The sequence below is a fragment of the Sinohyriopsis cumingii genome, chromosome 1 (genome assembly GCF_028554795.1).
Source record: "Sinohyriopsis cumingii isolate HCF-2022 chromosome 1, ASM2855479v2, whole genome shotgun sequence".
Lineage (NCBI taxonomy): Eukaryota > Metazoa > Mollusca > Bivalvia > Unionida > Unionidae > Sinohyriopsis > Sinohyriopsis cumingii.
The window spans coordinates 157021700-157043503 of NC_142961.1; the positions used below are offsets into that span (position 1 = coordinate 157021700).

At 35.0% G+C, this 21804-nt stretch overlaps 1 protein-coding gene across 5 annotated transcripts in view; it reads left to right on the top strand.

Moving 5' to 3' along the window:
* The window catches only part of LOC149808212 (receptor-type tyrosine-protein phosphatase epsilon-like), a 186642-nt gene that overhangs the window by 21681 nt on the left and 143157 nt on the right, over positions 1-21804 (top strand). For all 5 annotated transcript variants that reach the window (XM_089974912.1, XM_089974944.1, XM_089974938.1 and 2 more), the window contains 2 exons: positions 1583-1807; positions 11695-11895. In XM_089974912.1, the coding sequence (XP_089831038.1) occupies positions 1583-1807; positions 11695-11895 (426 nt within the window). The remainder of the gene's footprint in view (positions 1-1582; positions 1808-11694; positions 11896-21804) is intronic.

The window sequence follows — 21804 nt, forward strand, 5'->3', positions numbered from 1 at the left end:
TCATCGTGGTTTAACTTGCTAGTTTCCATTAGTCTTTGTACAAAACAATACCCTTATTTTTCCCTTATTCCCATACCGTTACTATTAATATTTAAATTCGTCATAGGACAATTACCGTACCCCATCCTGTCTTAAAGTGAAAAATAGAAAGTTTAAACATTCCGTGTTAGTTATAATTACAAGGTGAATGAATGTCATATTTGAAACATTTGTGTGTAATAAATTAAAATTAATTCTGTAATTTATAGTTAAAAGTTTGTATTTAAAATAATGTCAGATAGACGTACACAAGTCCATTTATCTTTCAATCGTACTGTCCTTCGTACTTATATGCTAGATATTAAAAGTAAAACTGAAGCTTATTTGTTTCTTTAGTAGTTTGTTTTTTCTTAAGCAACAAGGATCCTATAACTCATTGGGAAAACTTATTGACGCATAAAACTTTTTCCGATTAATTTTAAAGGTTGTGTTATATAGTAGCAGTGTCATACTATGCCGACCGAGAGTCACATGTTTAGTTACAAGATAACAAAGTTCACAAAGGTTTTGCTTTTATAGCCTATATTAATTTCGTAATCGTTGTTTGACAAGAAAATATATTTTAAGTAGTCTTTGCTAAATGTAACTAGAAAAAATCTCGATTATTTTTGCATGTACCTGCTGCATTTTAATAAGTATATAGAATTACGAATCTAGGTCTTAAATGAAGTATAAGAAAGCAATGAAAGCAAAACTTTCGGTAAACTTGAAAATCAAAATAAACTATTGTCAATTAAATTCCAGATAATCTTAAATGTCCGTTCACAAGTCCAAATGTATCAAATGTACTATGTATGTGACTTCTGTTGGTCCTGAATGTATTTATGTGGCACAATATTGTAATCTAGAATGTTTTTGATTGTCTTTAAAATAATAACAGTAGAGTTTTACTCTAAAATGTATATGCACACTTAGTTATTCCAATTAATAATTTCGATAAATGATTCTTCTCAAATTATATCATCACATATTAACTAAATATGATTCCATAGACTGATCTTCTGGTAATAACAAAGACTGTGTTTAAAAAGGCTCAGCTTATAAATAGACTATCACCGGACCAAAGACACAACAGAATGCCATGTAATGCCTGATTCCAAGGGAAACTCCCATCGAATTGCCGACACGTTATTTTCCAGATGGTCCTAAGCTCGTAATCAAGGCCAGGCCTTGAACTCCAATTTTAGTAACTATGTTAAAAAAGCATTATACAAATTAGATAGGCACAACGATCAACCTGACAAAAGGGAATTACACAACATATTCTAAATAAAAATAACAATTATATTTATATAAGTGCACATATGAAACAAGATAGGATATTTACAAGCTTTAATTAGGACACATATTGGAATTAGCTGTCGAAGTTTAATTAATGTTCTATCCAGAGATATCACTATTTACTGTAATATCTTTTTATAAATAGTCGTGACGTTGATAAAGTCTGACTTCAGACATTCCCATATATATATATATATATATATATATATATATATATATATATATATATATATATAATTATTTATTTATTTTTTTATTATAGGAGCAAACCTTGCGTTACGAAAGAAAACGTTACAGTCATCTACCTGGGGTGAAGGAAACTTTATGTATTCATCAAACCTTGCTGTTGATGGGAATACATCGACGGATTGGTACAGAAAGTCGTGCAGTCACACTGATGGAAATGGACCTCGACCAGCATGGTGGAGTGTTGATATAGGAATGGAGCGCATTTTGAAAAAAATTATCATTTTCAATAGGGCTGATCGTATGTATGTTCTTTCGAGTTTTTATGGGTTTTTCTTTGTTCTGTTGTTTTGTTGTTTCTTAAAAATGCAGTTTATTTTAGACGATATACCTAGCACTCCAATACCAGGTCTACATAATCCATACAGTTACAAGCTGGTGTCAATTGTAGCATTTACATAATAGTTTGTGTGGAATACGATTTCGATTGAACATTGCAATTTAAAAAAAAAGAGATTTCGTTCGGTGAATTTCTCGTCGCAAATTACCGACACGAGATTTAAATTACTTACATATCTAGATTTTGTAATAATTTTGTGTGAACAGTGCTTGTATTGTTTTTATTTAATATGAAAATTAAAACAACTTCTTTCTAAATCACTTATTAAGGAAGAACTACAACAGTACTAATTCATATCTATGGGGATCGAATGTTAACCGATTCAAGGTCTCTACTGGAAAATAACATAAGAGCTTTTTCAAATGGGATGTTTTGTATCAGTGTAGCATGACGTGACGGTGTACACTCGAAGGAAAATATTATATTACATCATGGGTTTATTTCGTGTGGTGAGTCTGATTGTAACAGTGTAACATGTAAGAAGTGTCTGGCAGAAAATGTGAGTTTGGCTCACCTTGTAAATGAAATACCGTTGGGACGTACTGTAATAAATAGGGTCATATAGTTACGGGGACAAACGGGATATTAACATGAGTGGTATATCTGTCTTTCAATGTGTGGGAGAGGTGTGCGTGAGTATTTGCATGTGTGTGTGAGTGAAACAGAGAGAGAGAGAGAGAGAGAGAGAGAGAGTTCAAGCCCAGGTATCTACTATCCAGAGCCAAGTTATATAATAGCAATGCCCACTCCCTTTTAAATTAATCATTTCTACCCCATTCTATATTATCCCTGTCCCTCCCGACACCGTCCTTTTGAAAACAAAACTACCATCTTCATAATATTTTCGTATCAATACACAGTTGTCTTATATTCATCGGATAGCTGTCTAATGTCCACGACACTGTTATATAATAACTACCAGTCATGTGCTGTCCACCAGACAGTGACCTACCATCGGCAGCCAGCGATCTGCTACTCACAATGCGTTATCTTCTACAAGAATCAGTTATCTACTTACCAGAACTAAGGTATCTAGTTTCCAACATCCAATTATCCAATGTCAGCGCAAAAACAAAACCTCCATCTATACATCTATGATACATCATTACCAAATTATCTAATTTCGATAACCTGTCTAATATTCAGCACCTAATTATATAATGTCTACTAGTCCATTAGCTACTATCAACGCCCAGTATCTCCATTCTATCACCTACTGACATACTATTCACAATTCGGTTATTTAGTATCCAAAACCCAGTTATATGATATCCACGATCAGGTTATCTAATGTCCAACAAGTTGTTATCTGTGCAGTTTCCATTAGTAAACTATCAACCAACCAATTATCTACGATCGACTCAACAGCGATCTACTATCCACCAAACAATTAAATATATCTTAAAAATAAAACTAAAGTCCAAAACTACAATGCCACTTTATTCTTCCGCCATCAAAGTGAGTACTCAAGCATCTTGCCTATTCTGTAAGACCCCCCCCCCCCCCAGTTAACTCCCTCTATAATATACATACTCAGCTTTCCTAATTTGGATAACAAAAATACTTTCAGTATCTACATTACCACTCTGTATAGTACACCTTACCGAATAGCCTACAGATTAGATAAATCTCTTCTAAATATAACTAACATCCCTATTCCCATCACCACCATATAATCCTCATTATACAGAAAAGTCTCTATTTTCGTGTATTATGTCCATGCAACCTGTTTTAAGCACAATGTCCATGCCGTGCACTCTTGATAATATCTAAATGAAGATGTACAAAAATATGTTTATATGAAACGTTGAGGTGAGAGATAGAGACAGAGAGAAAGAGATGTGCTATTAGATAGAAAGGGATATAGGTAAGACGCATCAAATAAGAACTTCTTAAGTTATGAGGCTCAACACAGACATTTAATATCTTCAAAACAGTGGTGTGTTTTAGAATATCGGTTATTTTGGTCATTCTACCCAGTCAAGATATGGACCTTCTGGCTCTCACATAAGATACATAGTGCATCTTTTCAAGTTTGAGAAATGTCGAACGCAAAATGTATCCAAGTGACTCAATCTAACAAGGAAGTGTGTCAGAAGGAGCAAGAGGGGGAGTGAGAGACTATTCCTACTTTACAGAAAAAAATCATAGCATACATAAACTTCTATTTTGCGGTATATTGTCATTATGAAATTTCAGGAAAACACAAATCCGAAAAAATCTCATCTCAAGGAAAAATAAATTCCACCTCTGTTTGTAAAATCTCACATAATTTAATTACAACCACAGATAATAATATATCTATGTCCAAGGTCAAATCTAAGAATATTCCACTATCCGGTATTTTCAGACAGTTGCACAACTAGATGTCCTTTTTAATTTTTTACTTCACAAAATGACATTTATTTTCTCTCAGAAGTATGTCTCAGCAAATTATCAAATGCTTCATTACGTTTCACTTGAATACGTGCAAAGTAGTGGTATGTGTTGACGTCATTCCAATTCTTCATGGAATGGTTAAGCATTGGCCAAACGGGGTAACTGTATCGTTGAAATTCAGTCAAAAACTAAGACACTACATGTCGTGGAGATTTCTCTTCTTAAGACAATACTTCTTTTAAAAATTTGGTAAATTTCCTGTGAATATGGGCCACTGGTCAAAGTAGGGTACTTTAAACACTTTCAATTTGATTAGTATCATTACAGCATTAAATTACCAACGGTTAAACCAGGATGCAATTACCCTTTTCGTTTTAATTGAATACTGACAAACTCTGTAAATGAATTCTTGCAACTGAAAAAGATAAACTACGATTCCTATTAACTTCTGAAGTATCCGACACGAGGATCATACTTTAGACTGGCCAAAGGAAGGTTGCCAAATTACATACAAATACCCTTTTTGGCGTTTTTTTTCCGGGGGGGGGGGGGGCAAAAATTCATCCCTCATGATTGTTCGTTCGTTAGAGTTTTGTAAAGCGACTAATGGTCAGGCGCAGAAAAAGTAACATCATATTTTCTCTTCGAGACGTTCTAAGAACCAATCTCCGAGACTGGGTCATTCGCTGATTCAAATATAGCCGCCACGCCGATCGACGAAACTGCAAATATTTTGTGTTTTAGGAAACACATTCATTTTCGATGGATTCCATTTTGTCAAGCAGACATCATTGTCTAATTCATCACAAATATAAGACATGTTAGAGCTAGTATACGGACTTACTTCAGTTTACTTAAGGTGTGATGTAAGATCTTGGCTGTATTCAACAACAGTTGAATTTGATTTCTGTTGAAAATTTAGAAACAAAATGTATTCATTAATATCAATATAGTCTCACCATATTATGTGCGGAGGCATCATGTTTAAGACAGTCAATTGCAAACCTGTTAGTACAATATTCAGTGTTAGACCAGAGAGATTTCATTATTCTATGTTTACTTGCAGACAGACTTTATATATTTAAATCCCTTTTCGTGGAAAGAAAGAAGACTGAATATATTATTGCTTGCATCAATTTATATACGATAATCCTATATAAAAATATTGGCTCAAATGTAAATTACCTTTGTTGGCTTCTTAGACTTAGTGTACAGTTGTAAAGACATGTGGAAAATAATAATTTTGATATTAAAAATATTATATCCTGCAATTGCGTAGTCCATATTTAGTCACGAAACGTTGATGACATCAAGAGAAATTAATAATAGAAATTCCAGATATATATCGTTTAGTTGTTCTTTTACTATTAACTGTCCATTTTTCAGGCAGAGACAGTTGGATATCTTGACACTCTGATCAGAGATCAAATTATTCAGGGACTGTGGAGTAAAAACATAAGCCGAAGGGATTATGTGGAAATTTAGGTCCATAGAAATTTATATGAAACATCATAATTGGAAGCAGTAGATAATGTGTGATGATTCTGGACCACTAATTTATTTTAAAGTCAGTTTCGTCACTCAAGAAATTTACTTTGATTTGCTTCATCATTAATCAAACAAAATTGATTAGTGTTCCATTACACGTTTGACAAATTCGGGTTTCCTTGAACTATAGGTCCAACAATTAAAGTATTAAACGTTTTGGTGGAGATACAGGAACACACACCTTTGATGAGATAACATTTCGTTGATGATTTTGAAAGCGAAGGATGTAGCCATAACTCTCAAGCTGCGTTTAGAATTCCGACATTTCATCAATGAAAGTTTTTTTTTAATACATCTTATACATTTAATTGTTTCACAGTAATCAATGTATATTTAAACAAGCATACAGTTTCTGATACAACGTAATGATTCATGATAAAACAGCTTATGGTGAAACGTATTGTCTTGTCATAAAACACATTTCATGGTGGAACTAATTTAGATGCAAAGTAAAATGCTGTTCATAGTACAACAAATGTACACTTGAAACACAGGCAGTGGCGTGATCAAAGTAAGATTTTCAAAGTAATATACAGTTTATGGAAAAAACATGTCATGTCACTTAGCGCAGATTTAGGATGTGACCAATGTATATACCAATAATTCACGGTTCATGCCACAACCAGTGTTCATGTCATAACATACAGTTTATATACAACTAATGTACATTTCATAAAGTACAATTCACGCGAAATATTTATAATCAAAAATGCTTAGGTAGATATATCGTTTACCTCACCATAGACTGATTAGCTGGGTTCATAGCAAACTGCACATGTGTTTTTCGTCATTAACAAAATATATAAGTATTCTGAATCTATCCTTCGGCATTACAGCACATTTGAGGTTTCTCTGTTACTGCACCATATTAAACCTCCATACGAACACTGTATTAACTCGCCATGTGTCCATACCTTTAAATTATGCAATAAACAGGATTTTATGATTCGAGTACACGCCATTTCGAAAATATTTAATTATGTACAATCATTTTTGCTGCGCGATATTTAATATTATAGGATATAATAATGTTTGCACTAATGCAAGACAATTTGGCACATTAATAAATTGCTATAGGCACTGAGGTGAAAGTTGTGAAAGGAACATAAGGAAATGTAACAAAATAATGTCATATATAGGCGTTATCGTCATTATACTTTCTCAGTTGAGCACAAATCGACAAATTACATGAAACAGATTACTGCATCAATTAGAGCTCTGTCAGTCAAAAGTATCTCTTGATTATTAAAGATTATTTCAAATCTGCAATCCAAAACACAAACATCATGAAATCATACATGAATGAGTACACGATACTTGAGGCAATCTGATAATGTTAAAAAACATTGTCCAAAACCCATCGAAAAATGTATAAAGATAATCAAAACTTAATAGGAATTGCACCCAAATGAGGATTCTTTCACTTTTAACACTGATGATAACGATCTTTCGAACAAGTAACAGAGAAAAGGAACTACAAGGGAAGCAATTTTTTCTCATAAATCCATTGTACTCCTCGTATGTAAACATAAGTTCAAGCATATTTCAGTAGAAATTCAACAATAATTAAAAGTATTACCTACAATGTTTTGAAGTTTACACCCAACTTCCACATTTAATTCAGCAACTGTAATGCAGACTTTCATTTAGATTAATTAGGCTTAAATCATAACCTGTTTTGTAGTGCCATTTTCCGTGTATGATAGCCTATACATGGTGACCAGTATATTTGGTGAGGAAGAGATTTCGAAGGACCCTGGTGGAACCTTCGACCCATGGAAAGCAATTGAAAACTAGTTCTTAAACTTTTACATTACACTAAACTAATGGTTCTCCATAAAGGTCCATTTAACTAAGCTAAATAAATACGGATGTATGTCCATGCTGTATGGCCATGCTATCATTGACATTTCAGTTTTTAGTTAAATCACAATTGTTATATCCGTCTTTGATACATGGAATTAAACATCGCAATGAACTAACATTTTGCAACTAACCAGCAACTATCAGTAAAACAATAGTAAGTTATTTACAATTTAAGTCCCTAATAATTAAAACTACAGGGTTCACGTCCGAAGATGGAAACAGACAGCGTATCGGCCAAGATACATAATTCATGCACTTAAGCATATTTAACATTGTGGAATAATAAGATTTCAATATATCTGAGTTACATTGTTTAGTTTTATTTTTCCAATCAGTATAACTAAGAGTCCAGTATTGTTTAAAATATTTTTATTTGAATACATTCTACAAGGAAAGATAAAACCATATTTAGAAATTGACCGTAAAGTTACCAAGTGACAATCAGGTTGATAAAGTCAAAACAAACCAGGCTGAAAAAGTATGTCCTGGCTCTTGTCCTGGCTCGTCTCGCACGTCTCATTTACAAGTGAATATATATATATATATATATATATATATATATATATATATATATATATATATATATATATATATATATATATATATATATATATATATATATTTGGTGCAGACTTCAAAAACTTTCAATACATGCTAGTCATGGTTTAAGTTTTATTTTGAGATTGTATTACACTTTAAATTCAAGTCTTTTTATCATGATAAAGACTTCCATAAGTGTACAAAATTGCTCTCCAAACGAGTTATATCTGCTTTGAGAATTCATTGAAATTCATTTTCTAACGGAATTCAAACGTCATCCTAGTAGAACTTCACTTGCTGTTTCGATTCCTATATAATACATTCCATGTATTATACAAGAATCTCAGGACATTCTCTTCATCGTCTTTAGACTATCTGTACAAAGGTTGTTTTAGGTGGTTCATTTGTTCTCATTAATACTGTAATTGGTTTTGGGTTTTTGGTTTCCTGCTAAAGCTCATGAAGGTAACTGAGATAACCACATCCGGATGATTCAAGTTACCTTATTCTAGTAAACCTATAAGGAAACTCCCCTGACACAGTGGTGGATACATATACATGTTTTTCATTGCGCTATAATTTGGGGTGATGATGTGCCAACAGTAGTTTGATGAATTTAATATAATAAAACATGTCACTGTTCGAATTCACTATAATTTCAAATTAATGTTTCATACCAAAATATTATTGAAGAACGTTTTGAATTTCAAGTGATAGTATTTTGAATAAATAATTCCACCCAAATCAAATTCTGAGCACGTCAACACAAATGAGTCTGCTTCTGATATTATAATGTGAAAAGGATTCAGAAAACAATTTACAACTTTCTTCAGTTTTGATCCATGGCAGCTCTATGAAATACTGGAGGTATTCGTGCCTGTAGATAGACTGTTGAGCAGAAGTTGAGAAATTGATCGATTCAGCAAAACAGCATGCTGGTACACCTTTTCTCAAACTGAACGTCAGAAAAATGTTGCTATGAGCTACCCGACTAATATTTCTTGAAGAATATAATTCCCAACTACCAGCTCATTACATTATTACTTTTGAAGAAACAAACTATATCTTTTATTTATTATAATATTTAGTTCCGTTTTAAGACATTTTGGCCTCGAGTGGTTATTATTAATTCCGTTTTGTCGAGCAAAATTATTTAGAATGATAACTTTCATGTCTAAGACACGTTTAATGTTAGTTCCCAAAGTGATTACTGTATGAAAGTACATAAAACAAATATTAGTACCAGTCTCCTTTAAAGGTGATTCCTTTTCCTCCTATATCGCGTTTTATTGCGTTCTATCACATAGCTATACTAATGGACTTTATATATTGTACTCATTCAGTTACGACCAGATAATCGTTTTGAAATAGTGTAAAATGTTTTTGAAATCAATAGGTCGAGTGATATAAAATATAAATATATTTTAATGTTGTATTAGAAATTTTTCCGTCATATTGCTACTATGTATACAGTGCGGCAGTTTATAGTGATGTCTAGCACTGGGGTATCATATCACAGACTTATAGCAAGATGTCCCACACAGGCCGACCAGTACTAACGCTAACCTCTTAACGATTAGGGCCTAGCGAGGCAGCTGCTAGTACAATTGTTATAAGCCTTTGGTATGACTCGACCGGGGTTCGAACACGCTATCTCAGGCATCTAAGGCGGACGCTCTAATCACTAGGCCACCGGAGCGGTCTTGAGTGTGGCCATTCAAAATGTGTGTAACCACATATACAGAAGCCAATATCACATTCATTTTGATCCTCTTTAGATGCAAATATATTCAAATCTAGAATCATGCAGTTAGAAATTCTTCAATGTTTTAATATCGAAAATAAAATAATGACAAATTTAAAAATAAATACGTTAAAGCTTTTCAAATAAATGCTGAATGTACGTCAATATATTTACAAGTAAGCGAGTTGCAAAATTTGTTTTATTTCAAGTCTAATACAGACTGCAAAACTTGGCTGTGAGACTATTATTTACTTCTAAAGAGTATTTACGGGTATCTGTATAAGTTATTACGCTCCTACTGAATGGCAATGATATGAGCAATGCTTTATGCTTTATAGGTTATCTCCTCTTATCTGGCTTAATTTCTTTTTGTTGTTTTTGTTGTTGTTGTTCTTGTGGGATTAAAGCTATATTTAAGGACATGATAGGCTGTACATAGCAGCCAGGACACTGGGAAACCCCAGGAAAATATTACTGACCAAGTGGAAACTATTGGCAAGCTTTCTCACATACAGAAGCCGAGCATGAGACTAGAACCAGCGCGTACAGAGATGAGATGGCAGTCATCAGTAAAGGCGAGCGTGTAAGACCACTCGGCCAGCCGGGTCCCCAAAGGGTTAATTTGTTTCATTTAGTTGTGTGTGTCTGTGTGTGTGTGTGTCTGTGTGTGTGTTTGTGTGAATTGGATTTTTAACTTAGCTTTAACAATTTTCCACTCATATCGCTAACAATGTATGCAAGTGTGGCTGTTTATATTGATGTCTAGCACTGGGGCATTGTGCTGCAGACATGTAGCAAGATGTCCCACCCAGTCACATTATCCGGACACCAGACCGACCAGTCCTAACACTAACCTCTTAATGCTGAGTGCCTAGCGAGGCAGCTGTTAGTACCATTTTAATATGTCTTTCGTATGACTCGTCTGGGGTTCGAACCATCCACCTCCCGCATCGAAGGTGGACGCTGTAACCACTAGACCACCGGAGCGGTCTCAGTCATTCAAAGCCACGAATCACACTGTTTCAAAAAACCTATATTTGGATAAGTTGTTGTTTTTTTTAAGACAATTTCTGTGTCATTTGAGTGAGCTTCTAAGGTGTTCATTGTTAAAAGTTAGCATAGTGACTCAGCTACTATTCACTACTAATACCGATCATTGTTTAGTACATACTAAATCCTTCCTTCGTTTCTGCTTTAATTGATGCTACTCGTCTATTATTCCGAAATATCTACACAAATTGTTGAATTGCATAGGTTATTACTTGAAATATAATTATGAAACAAATGTTTATATACAATTATCAGTTTATATATCCATATATCTATGTGCCATCCACTCTATCGATTCACCTACCTATATATCAACAAATGCGTACATATGTGTAAGGTGATTCGCATATATACATAATAAAGTCATCTATTAAAAATTGTCGTTAGTAGGTCCAATTCTGTAGATGATACAATTAAGCAGGTTTAAACTTTTACCCGGATGGTAACCAGCGTATTAGAGTAGTGAGGTGAACACAAATGGACTCAACACTTATGGAGGAAAAAGACAAACTTTTCTTGCACGCCTGTAGTTACCAATTCATAGATGCCAGCAAAAGAACAATATTCACGTAAAATCCCCTACTGCTGTAAATATAAGCATCAAAGTTGATAATATAAATTTTAGCAAGTTTAACTATTGATTTTATTCAATTTGTTTCAGGAACGGATAGATTAATGGGCGCTAACGTTATAGGCTATGCTACAAACGGATCACAGTTTGCAATTAGAACGTCTTTGCCACAGTGTGAGAAGATTGAAATTGATGTTGAAACCTTGAATCCCATACGGAATGTGACTATTGTATTGCCTATCAATCCAGGTGAAAATATAATCAACATTTGTGAGGTACAAGTTTTTGAAAGTAAGTATATATTTGTTCGAGTCTAAGCTCTTAAAATAAGTACCAGAGCAGAGTGAAAGACATCAGGCTTTGTAAAATTTAACAAATAATTTATTTCCCCAGAATACAAGGTGAAAATGAGAATAAAAGAACTTACGATATTGCGAATTAAATCCAAAAAATGGTCCGAATTACAGAAACAAATATTAGTAATTTAAAATCCTGAATAAAATTCAGTGAAAGTCAAGGATGACTCCAAAACATGAAGGCGATGAAGTGTCGGCTATAGCTTCTAATGTGTTGATGTGCCAACAGTCTCTTTTGTTGAATCGCAGAAAAATAATTCCAGGTTTGAATATACTATAAATACACATACATTTTGGACAACGTCAAGTCAAAGTACAATGTTACATTATAATAGTATGTAATGAAATAGAAAAAAAGTAAATAAAACCCTAACTAACAAACAGTTAAATTAAAAATACATAACAACACAAAAGTCATTATTGCTGCTCCTGGCAAATTACATTTGGTTTTTGTTTTGACGGAATATCTAAAGGTTGAAACTATATTTAATGAAATTGAGGAAACGTATTTCATCAATTAATTTTTTTAAAATACGCATTGCATCTGGAATATATCTGCATCCATTAAAACATCTCTCATTGAATCAATAGTGTAAGTACTGTTATGTATATTTCTGTTGCTTTGATTGTTAAGGGATTTTTCATCATTATGGATTATGTAAAATTGTATTTTATAGCTGACTTGTTCAAAATCAAGTTCATTTTCTATCTGACTAGATTCATTTGTTTTCGTTTTATAAACAACATTCTTATCTCGATCTGAATCCATAACATTGGAAATTTCAAATAAAATGCCGGGTTAACCCGATGTTTACCACATTCTGTATTATAATTTTAATAACATTATCTTCTAGAATGAAAGTTGCCATCAAGTAATAGACCTTTTAAGAAAATGCTTATTGTGACAGAGGTCAAGTAGAGATCTTGTTCCTCTAGAAATTACTCATTCGTGCCGTTAAAATCTTAAAGCAGGGTCATTTGTTCTGTTCATCGTTTGATCTGGGCTGCAATTATTTATTCAATTTATTTATTCATCGGAAATATAAAGTCCTCATCTATAATAATATACTTGGAAAGAGATGTTATCTTAGAATTATGCTAAGGACTTCCTGTATTGTATTATTTAGATTCATCAGAGGACACTTGGCACATCATTACAATTCAGGCCGTTGGTACATTATTACATTAGAAATTGCAGGCACATCAACAACTTCGACTTTGGAAACTGTTTGGAATACATCTAAAGTTTATTCAGAACTGTATCCATTATGACTTCTGTTAGTCACTATTGGATTATTTGGGACTTAATTCGCAAAACTGTTATGTTTACATTTTCACTTTGCATTCCACGAAAATCAATTATTTGTTGAGTTTTACAAAACCTTGTTACTTCTCGTTATTTTCTATTGCTTATTTCAAGACCTTCGAGTCGTGATACTACCTTACTGGCTTTTGTGGAATAAACCACCATGGATACATACAAAGAGCCATGGAGTTTTAAAGTGATCATTACATCCAATTTGATGATATGCTGTTTTAATTTAGTGTCTTAAGATAAACGAGTGTTTGTCTATTACTCCAAGTCATCTTATATATTTAAGCTGCAATTATATCCTATTGCTTTCCAATATTACTAAACCTTGGAAACATTGAAGAAACACTGATGAGCGAAAAAATTGTGTACAGTGTTTTATTATGAACAATGCACTTCTTTCAGCATATGGTATTATAAGAAAATCATAATAATGGGATACAATATCCTATTGCATTACCCAGCAATGAATGATGTTTTTTTCTTTCTTTTTGTTGGGTAGGTGGAAAATTACACGCAAGCTTTCAAAGATTTCCATATTCAACGACAAACAGAATTGCAAATGAAACTGATGTAATATTTTTTTTGGGGGGTTTACCCTGTCTAAAGATTCGACACTTATATCTGATTTTGTTTTGAAGAAAACGCAAATGTTTCTTATTGCTACTTTTGTGAATATGACTACGTCAAAAATCTTATATCTTGTCTGACTTATTGAACTCCTCGACTGTTTTTCGTTTCACAGTCTCGTACATGTTTCATGAATACAACTATTTCTTCTTGCAACTTTGTGAATATGACAAAATCAAGAATCATGTATGGTAAGTGATGTATTGAACTGCAGGACGTTTTCACTTTTTTCTTACTTTTGATGCCTTTGTCACAAACTGGCTCATTTTCTAATGAAGACCATGATGATGGTGATATAAATTGTGAATTATACTCTAAATCAGAATTAATAATTTTTTAAAATACTAATTCTGGATTTTGAATCTTTCATTTCCTTCAGGTTTGTCAGGTAATGAATATACCACAGTAGTTGTTTGCTCAATTTCTTTGCGCTCGGTGTTTGCGTTACATGACTGTCTCCCCAACTTTTCTTCTACTGCACCTTTTCTCTTTTTTAAGTTCTCCACTTTGCGCAACTATCGTTTTATCAGTCTGAATTGCCCATCATCTATCTTTATTGTGCTGTCGTTTGTAATTTTAATAAATGCAGTCATAGTTTGAGAAAATGGACGGATTGCCGCTGTGGATAATGGAAGAGTACCAACAGTAGATAAGAGCGGCATAAATGCATTTCCTGATTCTAGGCCGATAAATTAGATTTAGCTAAGGTGGACAACAATATCTTGGACAAAATATTTGACAATGAGTTTCCTGATAAAAATAAAAAAACATGAGAGAGAGATAAATACAGAAACAGCGACACAGACGGAGAGAGAGAGAGAGAGAGAGAGCAAGTTCTTTGCCGCTGAAATCGTGTACTGAACAGTTTAAAAATCCAGACAAAGTATAAAAGAGTCAGGGAGTCATGCCAAGATTGAAGGCATGGTTAGAAATACCCCAGGTGTTTAGAGAACTTTACCCCATGCTTAATTTCCAGAGACATTCCACAATGTAAGCAAATACTTTGCCGCTGAAATCTTGTATTGAAATTTTTAAAAATCTAGACAAAGTAAGAAAGACTCAGGAAATTATGTCAAGATTCAAAGCATAGTAAGCAATGCCTCCACATTCGGACCAAACTGCCCCAGTTTAATTAAACTCTTAAATTGGTGCCAAACTGATATCTTTCGTACCTTGAACCAGGTGCTCTTAGTAGTTACAACACAGAAGGATAATTAAGGGAAAGTAACTACAGCATTTGATCTTCAGATGAGCTTGGTAATTGCCACAAAGTGCTGAATTCTGGGAGAAATTACCACAAGCAAACGAAGTTCAAGAAATCGGAGGAAAGAGAATAAAAGTAAACCGTGCACCTGTTTTGATGTCATTCCTGGCTGCAGCACTGGAGACATGGAGAAGAGATATTCCAAATTTTAAATCATTTAAAGAAATCATTTCAGCTTCCGAGTTTCAAAACTTTGGTCTGCGGAATTTTTAATATATAACAGTAAGTTTAAGTGGGGCAAGTTTCAGTTTGTCTGTTAATGTTAATGAGGGATCGAGTTTGATGTTTAATAAATCTGTGGATAAATCTGACAAACATTTGCAACATTAAAGTGGACGAGAGGAGCAGCTGTTTGGAATATGAAGCAAACTTAGACGAATTTTGCTATAAATATTATATTATTATATTATATCATGTTGTGTTGTGTTGTGTTATTTTGTGTTGTGTTGTGCTGTTTTATATCGTGTCATGTCATATCACATCACATCACAAGACATCACATCAGATCACATCACATGACGTCACATGACGTCACGTCATGTCATGTCATCTCACATTATATTATATTATATTATATTATATTATATTATATTATATTATATTATATTATATTATATTATATTATATATTTGTGTGTTGATGAAGGAAACATTTAAATGAACGTGTAACGTCAGGGAAATTAGCCAATTCAATTTTCAGATATACCAGTCCGTTTTCAAAACGGACGAAGTAAGCAAGTAACAAATGCAAACTTACAAACATAATTAAACGCAAATGAAATGTATTTTTGCATATTGTTTTCTTATTGAATCCACACTCACCGAAATCATTACTAATATATAACAAAAATTAAAAAAAAAATACATTACTTTAACTAAGTAGAGTTTGGCAAATCATCCATTTTAATCTGGCAGGAATTCAATTTGTTTTTAATCACACTGCAAGTGACATGTTTAATTGCCTGAGAGAAATTTAACGTAACTGTTTAAGGTAATAATGCCGATGTATGGCTACTTACGATGTTGAAGTGGATTGTATAATCCCGTGCATTTATTACCAAGAAAATAAAGGACATATGCGTGTTACACTGATAGTGAGATTACTTCTAGTAAGATTTGGCGTTTAAGCACAATAATAACTATATGGTATCAATTAAAAATAGATCACTTGCAACAAAGTTAAACACGTAATAGTATTCATACAACTTGACAAATAAACTGATTCGACTTAAACGTGCGTATAGATTATATAACCTATTCCCTTTTAAATAACATTATAGTTCTAGTTTCGAGCAGTAGAGTATACTAAAACAACAGAAAATATATCAAAAAGCATAAACGTATATATATATATATATATATATATATATATATATATATATATATATATATATATATATACGATTTATCAACAAATAGAGATAAACAGTTTTAGTAATATTAGTATTATGTATAATACATGCTTATTAGAAGAAAAGAAAACAAATTACACAAAAAAAAAAATAATTACAAAGATAAATGTAATCAACATATACACTAGTATAATCTTGATAGCTGTTCAAGTGGTTATAAGAACTCAATTTATTTAATAAAAATATAATAAAAATTATATTTTTATTAAATAAATTGAGTTCTTATAACCACTTGAACAGCTATCAAGATTATACTAGTGTATATGTTGATTACATTTATCTTTGTAATTATTTTTTTTTTGTGTAATTTGTTTTCTTTTCTTCTAATAAGCATGTATTATACATAATACATAATACTAATATTACTAAAACTGTTTATCTCTATTTGTTGATAAATCGTATATATAGTTTTAAGTAGAGATATATGTATCTTTAAGATCCAGTTTTATATATATATATTTATGTATTAAGATATCATTAATCTTTGCTGTATATGCACATCTCCATGTAAATTATTCGTTAAAGTATTAGATAATTACGTTAAAAATGTAAGCTATGACGTCAGTAGTGAATGGGGGCACTTTACGGACAATGGGAATTAGCATTAAAAACACCCTTGGGGCACTTTACGGACAAGGGAAAATTAACATGGAGAAAAATCGTGGGGCACTTTACGGACAAGGGGATTTAACATGGGAATAAATCGTGGGTCACTTTACGGACAAGGGGAATTGAACATGGGAATAAATCGTGGGTCACTCTACGGACAAGGGGAATTTAACATGGGATTTTTTTTTTTTAAAAAATTTTAAAAAAATTTTTAAAATTTAAATTTAAATTTAGGCAATTCAAAGACTATCTCTTTTCGAGATATATGGCTGGCCCTGAAAAGGGCCTTTGGGTTTTATGTTAATGTATTCATTAACATAAATGGCACCGCATTGGTCTTCTTCTTGTCCTTAGGCTGCGTCTTACTGTTGGTCCGTACATCAGCACTCTTTTCAGGCATCCTTGTCTTTCGACGTAGATCCTACGTATCCACAGGCTGGTGTTTGTCCTGTGGACAACGGTCCACTTGGCTCGGACATACATGAGCATGTCCGTCCGGAACATCATGGAAGACACAAGGGTGGATGACTCAACTGTGGTCCACATCTTGAAGCGACGAGAACAGGTGAATCAATGCATTGAACGGCGCTTATTTATAGGCGGAGGAAGGATTGAAACGGATTGAGTTCATTTACCAATCCGAACACGCGTTACAGAATTCAGTCAGCTCGCATCCAATCCGAAGAGAGCAGTCTGTGACGTCACGTAGTCAATATAGATTCGCTAGCGCTTGTGTGCAGTCAATCTATGCGACAGTGATTCAACATGACGGAAACTCAGAAAACGATCCAGTGGGGTGCACCAGCAGGGGAGACTGCCCAAGGGAACCCGGACTTACTTTCAGAAGAGGTGAATTGGGATTTTGTGGATTTTCTCTCCTCGCAAGAATTTGTTCCGGAACCTTCGTTACTTTCTTCATTACCGCAAGTGGAGAATTTTAGACAGAGACAGAAAGAAGAATTGGAGAAATTTATACAGCGACAAAAGGAAGCGGAACAGACTTTTCTCCTACAGCAACAGCAACAAGAAGAAGAGGTAAGAAAAAAACAACAGCAACAACAGCAAGAAGAAGTAGCAGCAAAGAAACAAGAGGGTGAAAATCAAACGGTCACGGTACTGTTGGACATTTTAGCGGAGTTAAGAAGTCTGAAACAAATGTATCAGACTTCTTTATCACGACCGAAGAGAATACGACCTTCCCGAGCCAAACATGTCAACCCTGTGACTAAGCCTACCGTACCACCCTTAGTGATTTCAACCCAATCATTATCATCATCAACATTACGCAGTCCAGAAGTAGGCCTTGGCCGTGGCAAAGGCTTAAGGCAGTTAAAATTGATTGCTTAAACTCACCCCTACACCATGAAGAAAAAAGGCCCTTTTCAGGGCCACCCACATTTCTCGAAAAGAAATACAATTTCAATTTGCCAATAACTCAAAAAAAACTCACCCATTTTACCCTTTTAATACGTGTCTGTGTATGAGTGCGTGAGTGTAGCTTCTTATTTTAAAATCACAACTCAAAGACACTTACCTTATATCATTCATTTATTCTTTTCTCCATTTTTTACAATCCAATTCACAATTTATAACACAACACTTTAATAAAAAGTTCATTAATTTCTTCTTTTCTCCTTGTTTAGTCTCTCTGTTTTTTCAATTTCTTCACCGTCACACTCTTTTCCTCTTCTTCCTCCTCGCTTTCTTCCCTTCTTCTTTTTTTCTCCTGTTTCTTTTTCTTCATCTGTCTTCTTTCTTCCTCAGAAGAATCCCTCTCTTCCTCAGAAGAATCCCTCTCTTCCTCTGAAGAATCCCTCTCTTCTTCTGAAGAATCCCTCTCTTCTTCTGACTCCTCTTGTTTCTTTTTGGGGCAATCTGGAGACCAATGTCCTTTTTCTTTACAATAATAACAGGTATCTTGACTTTTGTCTTTTTTATCTCCTGTTTTTTTTTTTCTTTTTTGACGGTCTGGACACTCTGAAGACCAATGCCCTTTCTTCTGACAGATATAGCAAGTATCTTGACTTTTATCTCTAAAGGAAGGAGAGTAGTCCGTAGGCTGGTCTGAAGAGAATTTTCTAATGACCCCTCGCAAAGCTCTGACGAAACGTTCCATCTGGTCAGTCTCTTCCATCGTTGTGCTCGGCTCGAGAGTGAAATGAATAGTGAAAGGACAAGACACACACCCTTTTATATACGCTGGTCTGCTATGACTATAAAGTAGTTTATGGTGTTTGAACTTGAGTCATTTGACTTTTTGCTTTCAAGATGAAACGATCCCATTCATTCGAGAAGAAAGAAGAAGAAGAAAGTAAGAGGCAGAAACGTGATCTATCGCCTCGTACCAGGGCTGAAATCTTGGCACAAATTCATGCCAGTGATTTTGAAGAGGACATGAGTGAACCAGAATCCGAACCCTCTAAACCAAGTTCATCACCCTTAGTTAACCCTGAAAAGTACTATTCCATTCGAGAGACGGAAAAGCGCTCCTCTAGAAAATTTAGAACCACGGCTTACAAATACACGGTGAAGTTTAAAGATTTCAAGGCTGAAGTGCCGTTAGAGAAAGCAGAAGTGTTCATCACTGAGGTGTGGGATTCTTTGCTCACTGCACTCAAGCAACAATGTCAACCCAAAGAAGACGATCGCTTGAGACTTTCCGTACAACACGACGGTTTGAAATCCCCTGTTTGGATCGAGTTTAGCACCCCTGCAGAATTAACTGCTTCCAAAGTCATGGACAAGATTCAACACGTACAACAATCTAATGATCAGTTTGACATCACCGATGGTAAAGCCACACTGGACATGACCCACGTCTCTCCTCCTCAAGGGACAGGACGCAAAAAGATGTTATTGGTGGACGACCTTCGCAACACCAAAAAGAGTCTCGTCCGAATTAGCAACCCTCATGACCAGATGTGTTTAGCCCGTGCCATCGTGGTGGGACGAACCTATGCCAACAAGAACGACACGGTAGAATGGAAAAGAACCTGGGACACTATTCAACGTTCCGACCGAGCTAAACAACGAAACGAAGCAGAACTCCTGTTGCAACAAGCTGGCCTGTCCAAAGACACACCCTGTGGCATTCCTGAGATGCAAAAATTGCAAGATGTCCTAGCTCCACGATATACCTTGAAAGTGCACCCTCAAGAAGTGCGCGGACCTCTATTGTTTCGAGGGCAAGACTTTAAGGACGGAAAATACATTCATGTCTATTATCACGATGAACATTTCGATACCATTACCAGTATCACCGGATTCCTGAAATACAGTTATTACTGTGAGAAATGTGACCATGGTTATAACAATCGAGAGCAACACAAGCATTGTGGATCGAAATGCACAGGATGTTTGGCCTCTTCACCCTGTCTGAGCGAAGAACCAGTGCCTTGTTCCACTTGTCTGCGCACGTTTGTCAGCCCTACCTGTTACCAACAACATCTGAAAACGCAAGGTTCACAGAAGAAATGCGCTTGTCAACTGCTGAGATTGTGCTCTACGTGTGGACAAGGCATACGTACCAATAGTGTCAAGGCACACGTATGTTCAGGAAAGAAAAAATGTCACATTTGTCACCACATCGTGGACTTGGAACACCAATGTTACGTGCAAAAATACCAACCCCCACCAGAGAAAGAGGACGGTCACAAGAAGAAAGGCAATTTCATCTTTTTCGATTTCGAATGCATGCAAGAAACCGGCATTCACATTCCTAATTTCTGCGTGGCTCATCGAGCGTGCGAGAAGTGCATTCAAGAACCTATCTTCAGTCATTGCCCTCACTGCAGCAAGATTCCTGGAGGACGTGAAAAAATCTTTCGGGGACCAAACACGTTAGCCGATTTTGCCCAATGGGTCTTAGACCCCGTTGACAAGACGTGGAGCCAAGAGGACATCGAACGTTACGGAGATTGTCATCGTCATGCCACGGTGATGGCTCACAATTTCTCCGGATACGATGGACAGTTTCTTTTGAGGTACTATACGGAACAAGGCACCGAGCGTCCTAAAGTGACTTTGAACGGAGCCAAAATCATTTTCATGCAAGTGGGACAAGTGCAGTTTAAAGATTCGATGAGTTACTTGGCCATGCCTTTGAGTCGAATGCCTAAAACGTTTGGAATGACAGAAATGGCTAAAGGGTACTTTCCACACTTTTTCAATACGGAAGCCAATCAACACGCCGTTCTACCCCATTTGCCTGAGGCTCACTATTACGACCCCGACAACATGCGTACCGAACAACGAGAAGCTTTCTACGCTTGGTACCAGGCTCACGCCTCGGACCCTTTCGACTTTCAGGAAGAAATGTTAAAGTATTGTCGTTCCGACGTGGACATTTTACGGCGTTGCTGTGGAAAATTTCGAGAACTGTTCATGGAACACGGAGGGGTCGATCCTTTGAAAGAAGCTTGCACCATTGCCAAAGCGTGTTCCTTAGTGTATCGACAACGATTCATGCCTGAAAAGACCGTGGCTGTCATCAGTCCTCAAACGACCCACTTTGTCAAACGTCAATACTCGGTCAAAGCCCTACGCTGGTTACATTACTTGTGCGACAAGGAAGACAAGTGGATTCAGCATGCCCGCAACGGAGGAGGCGAAAAGACCA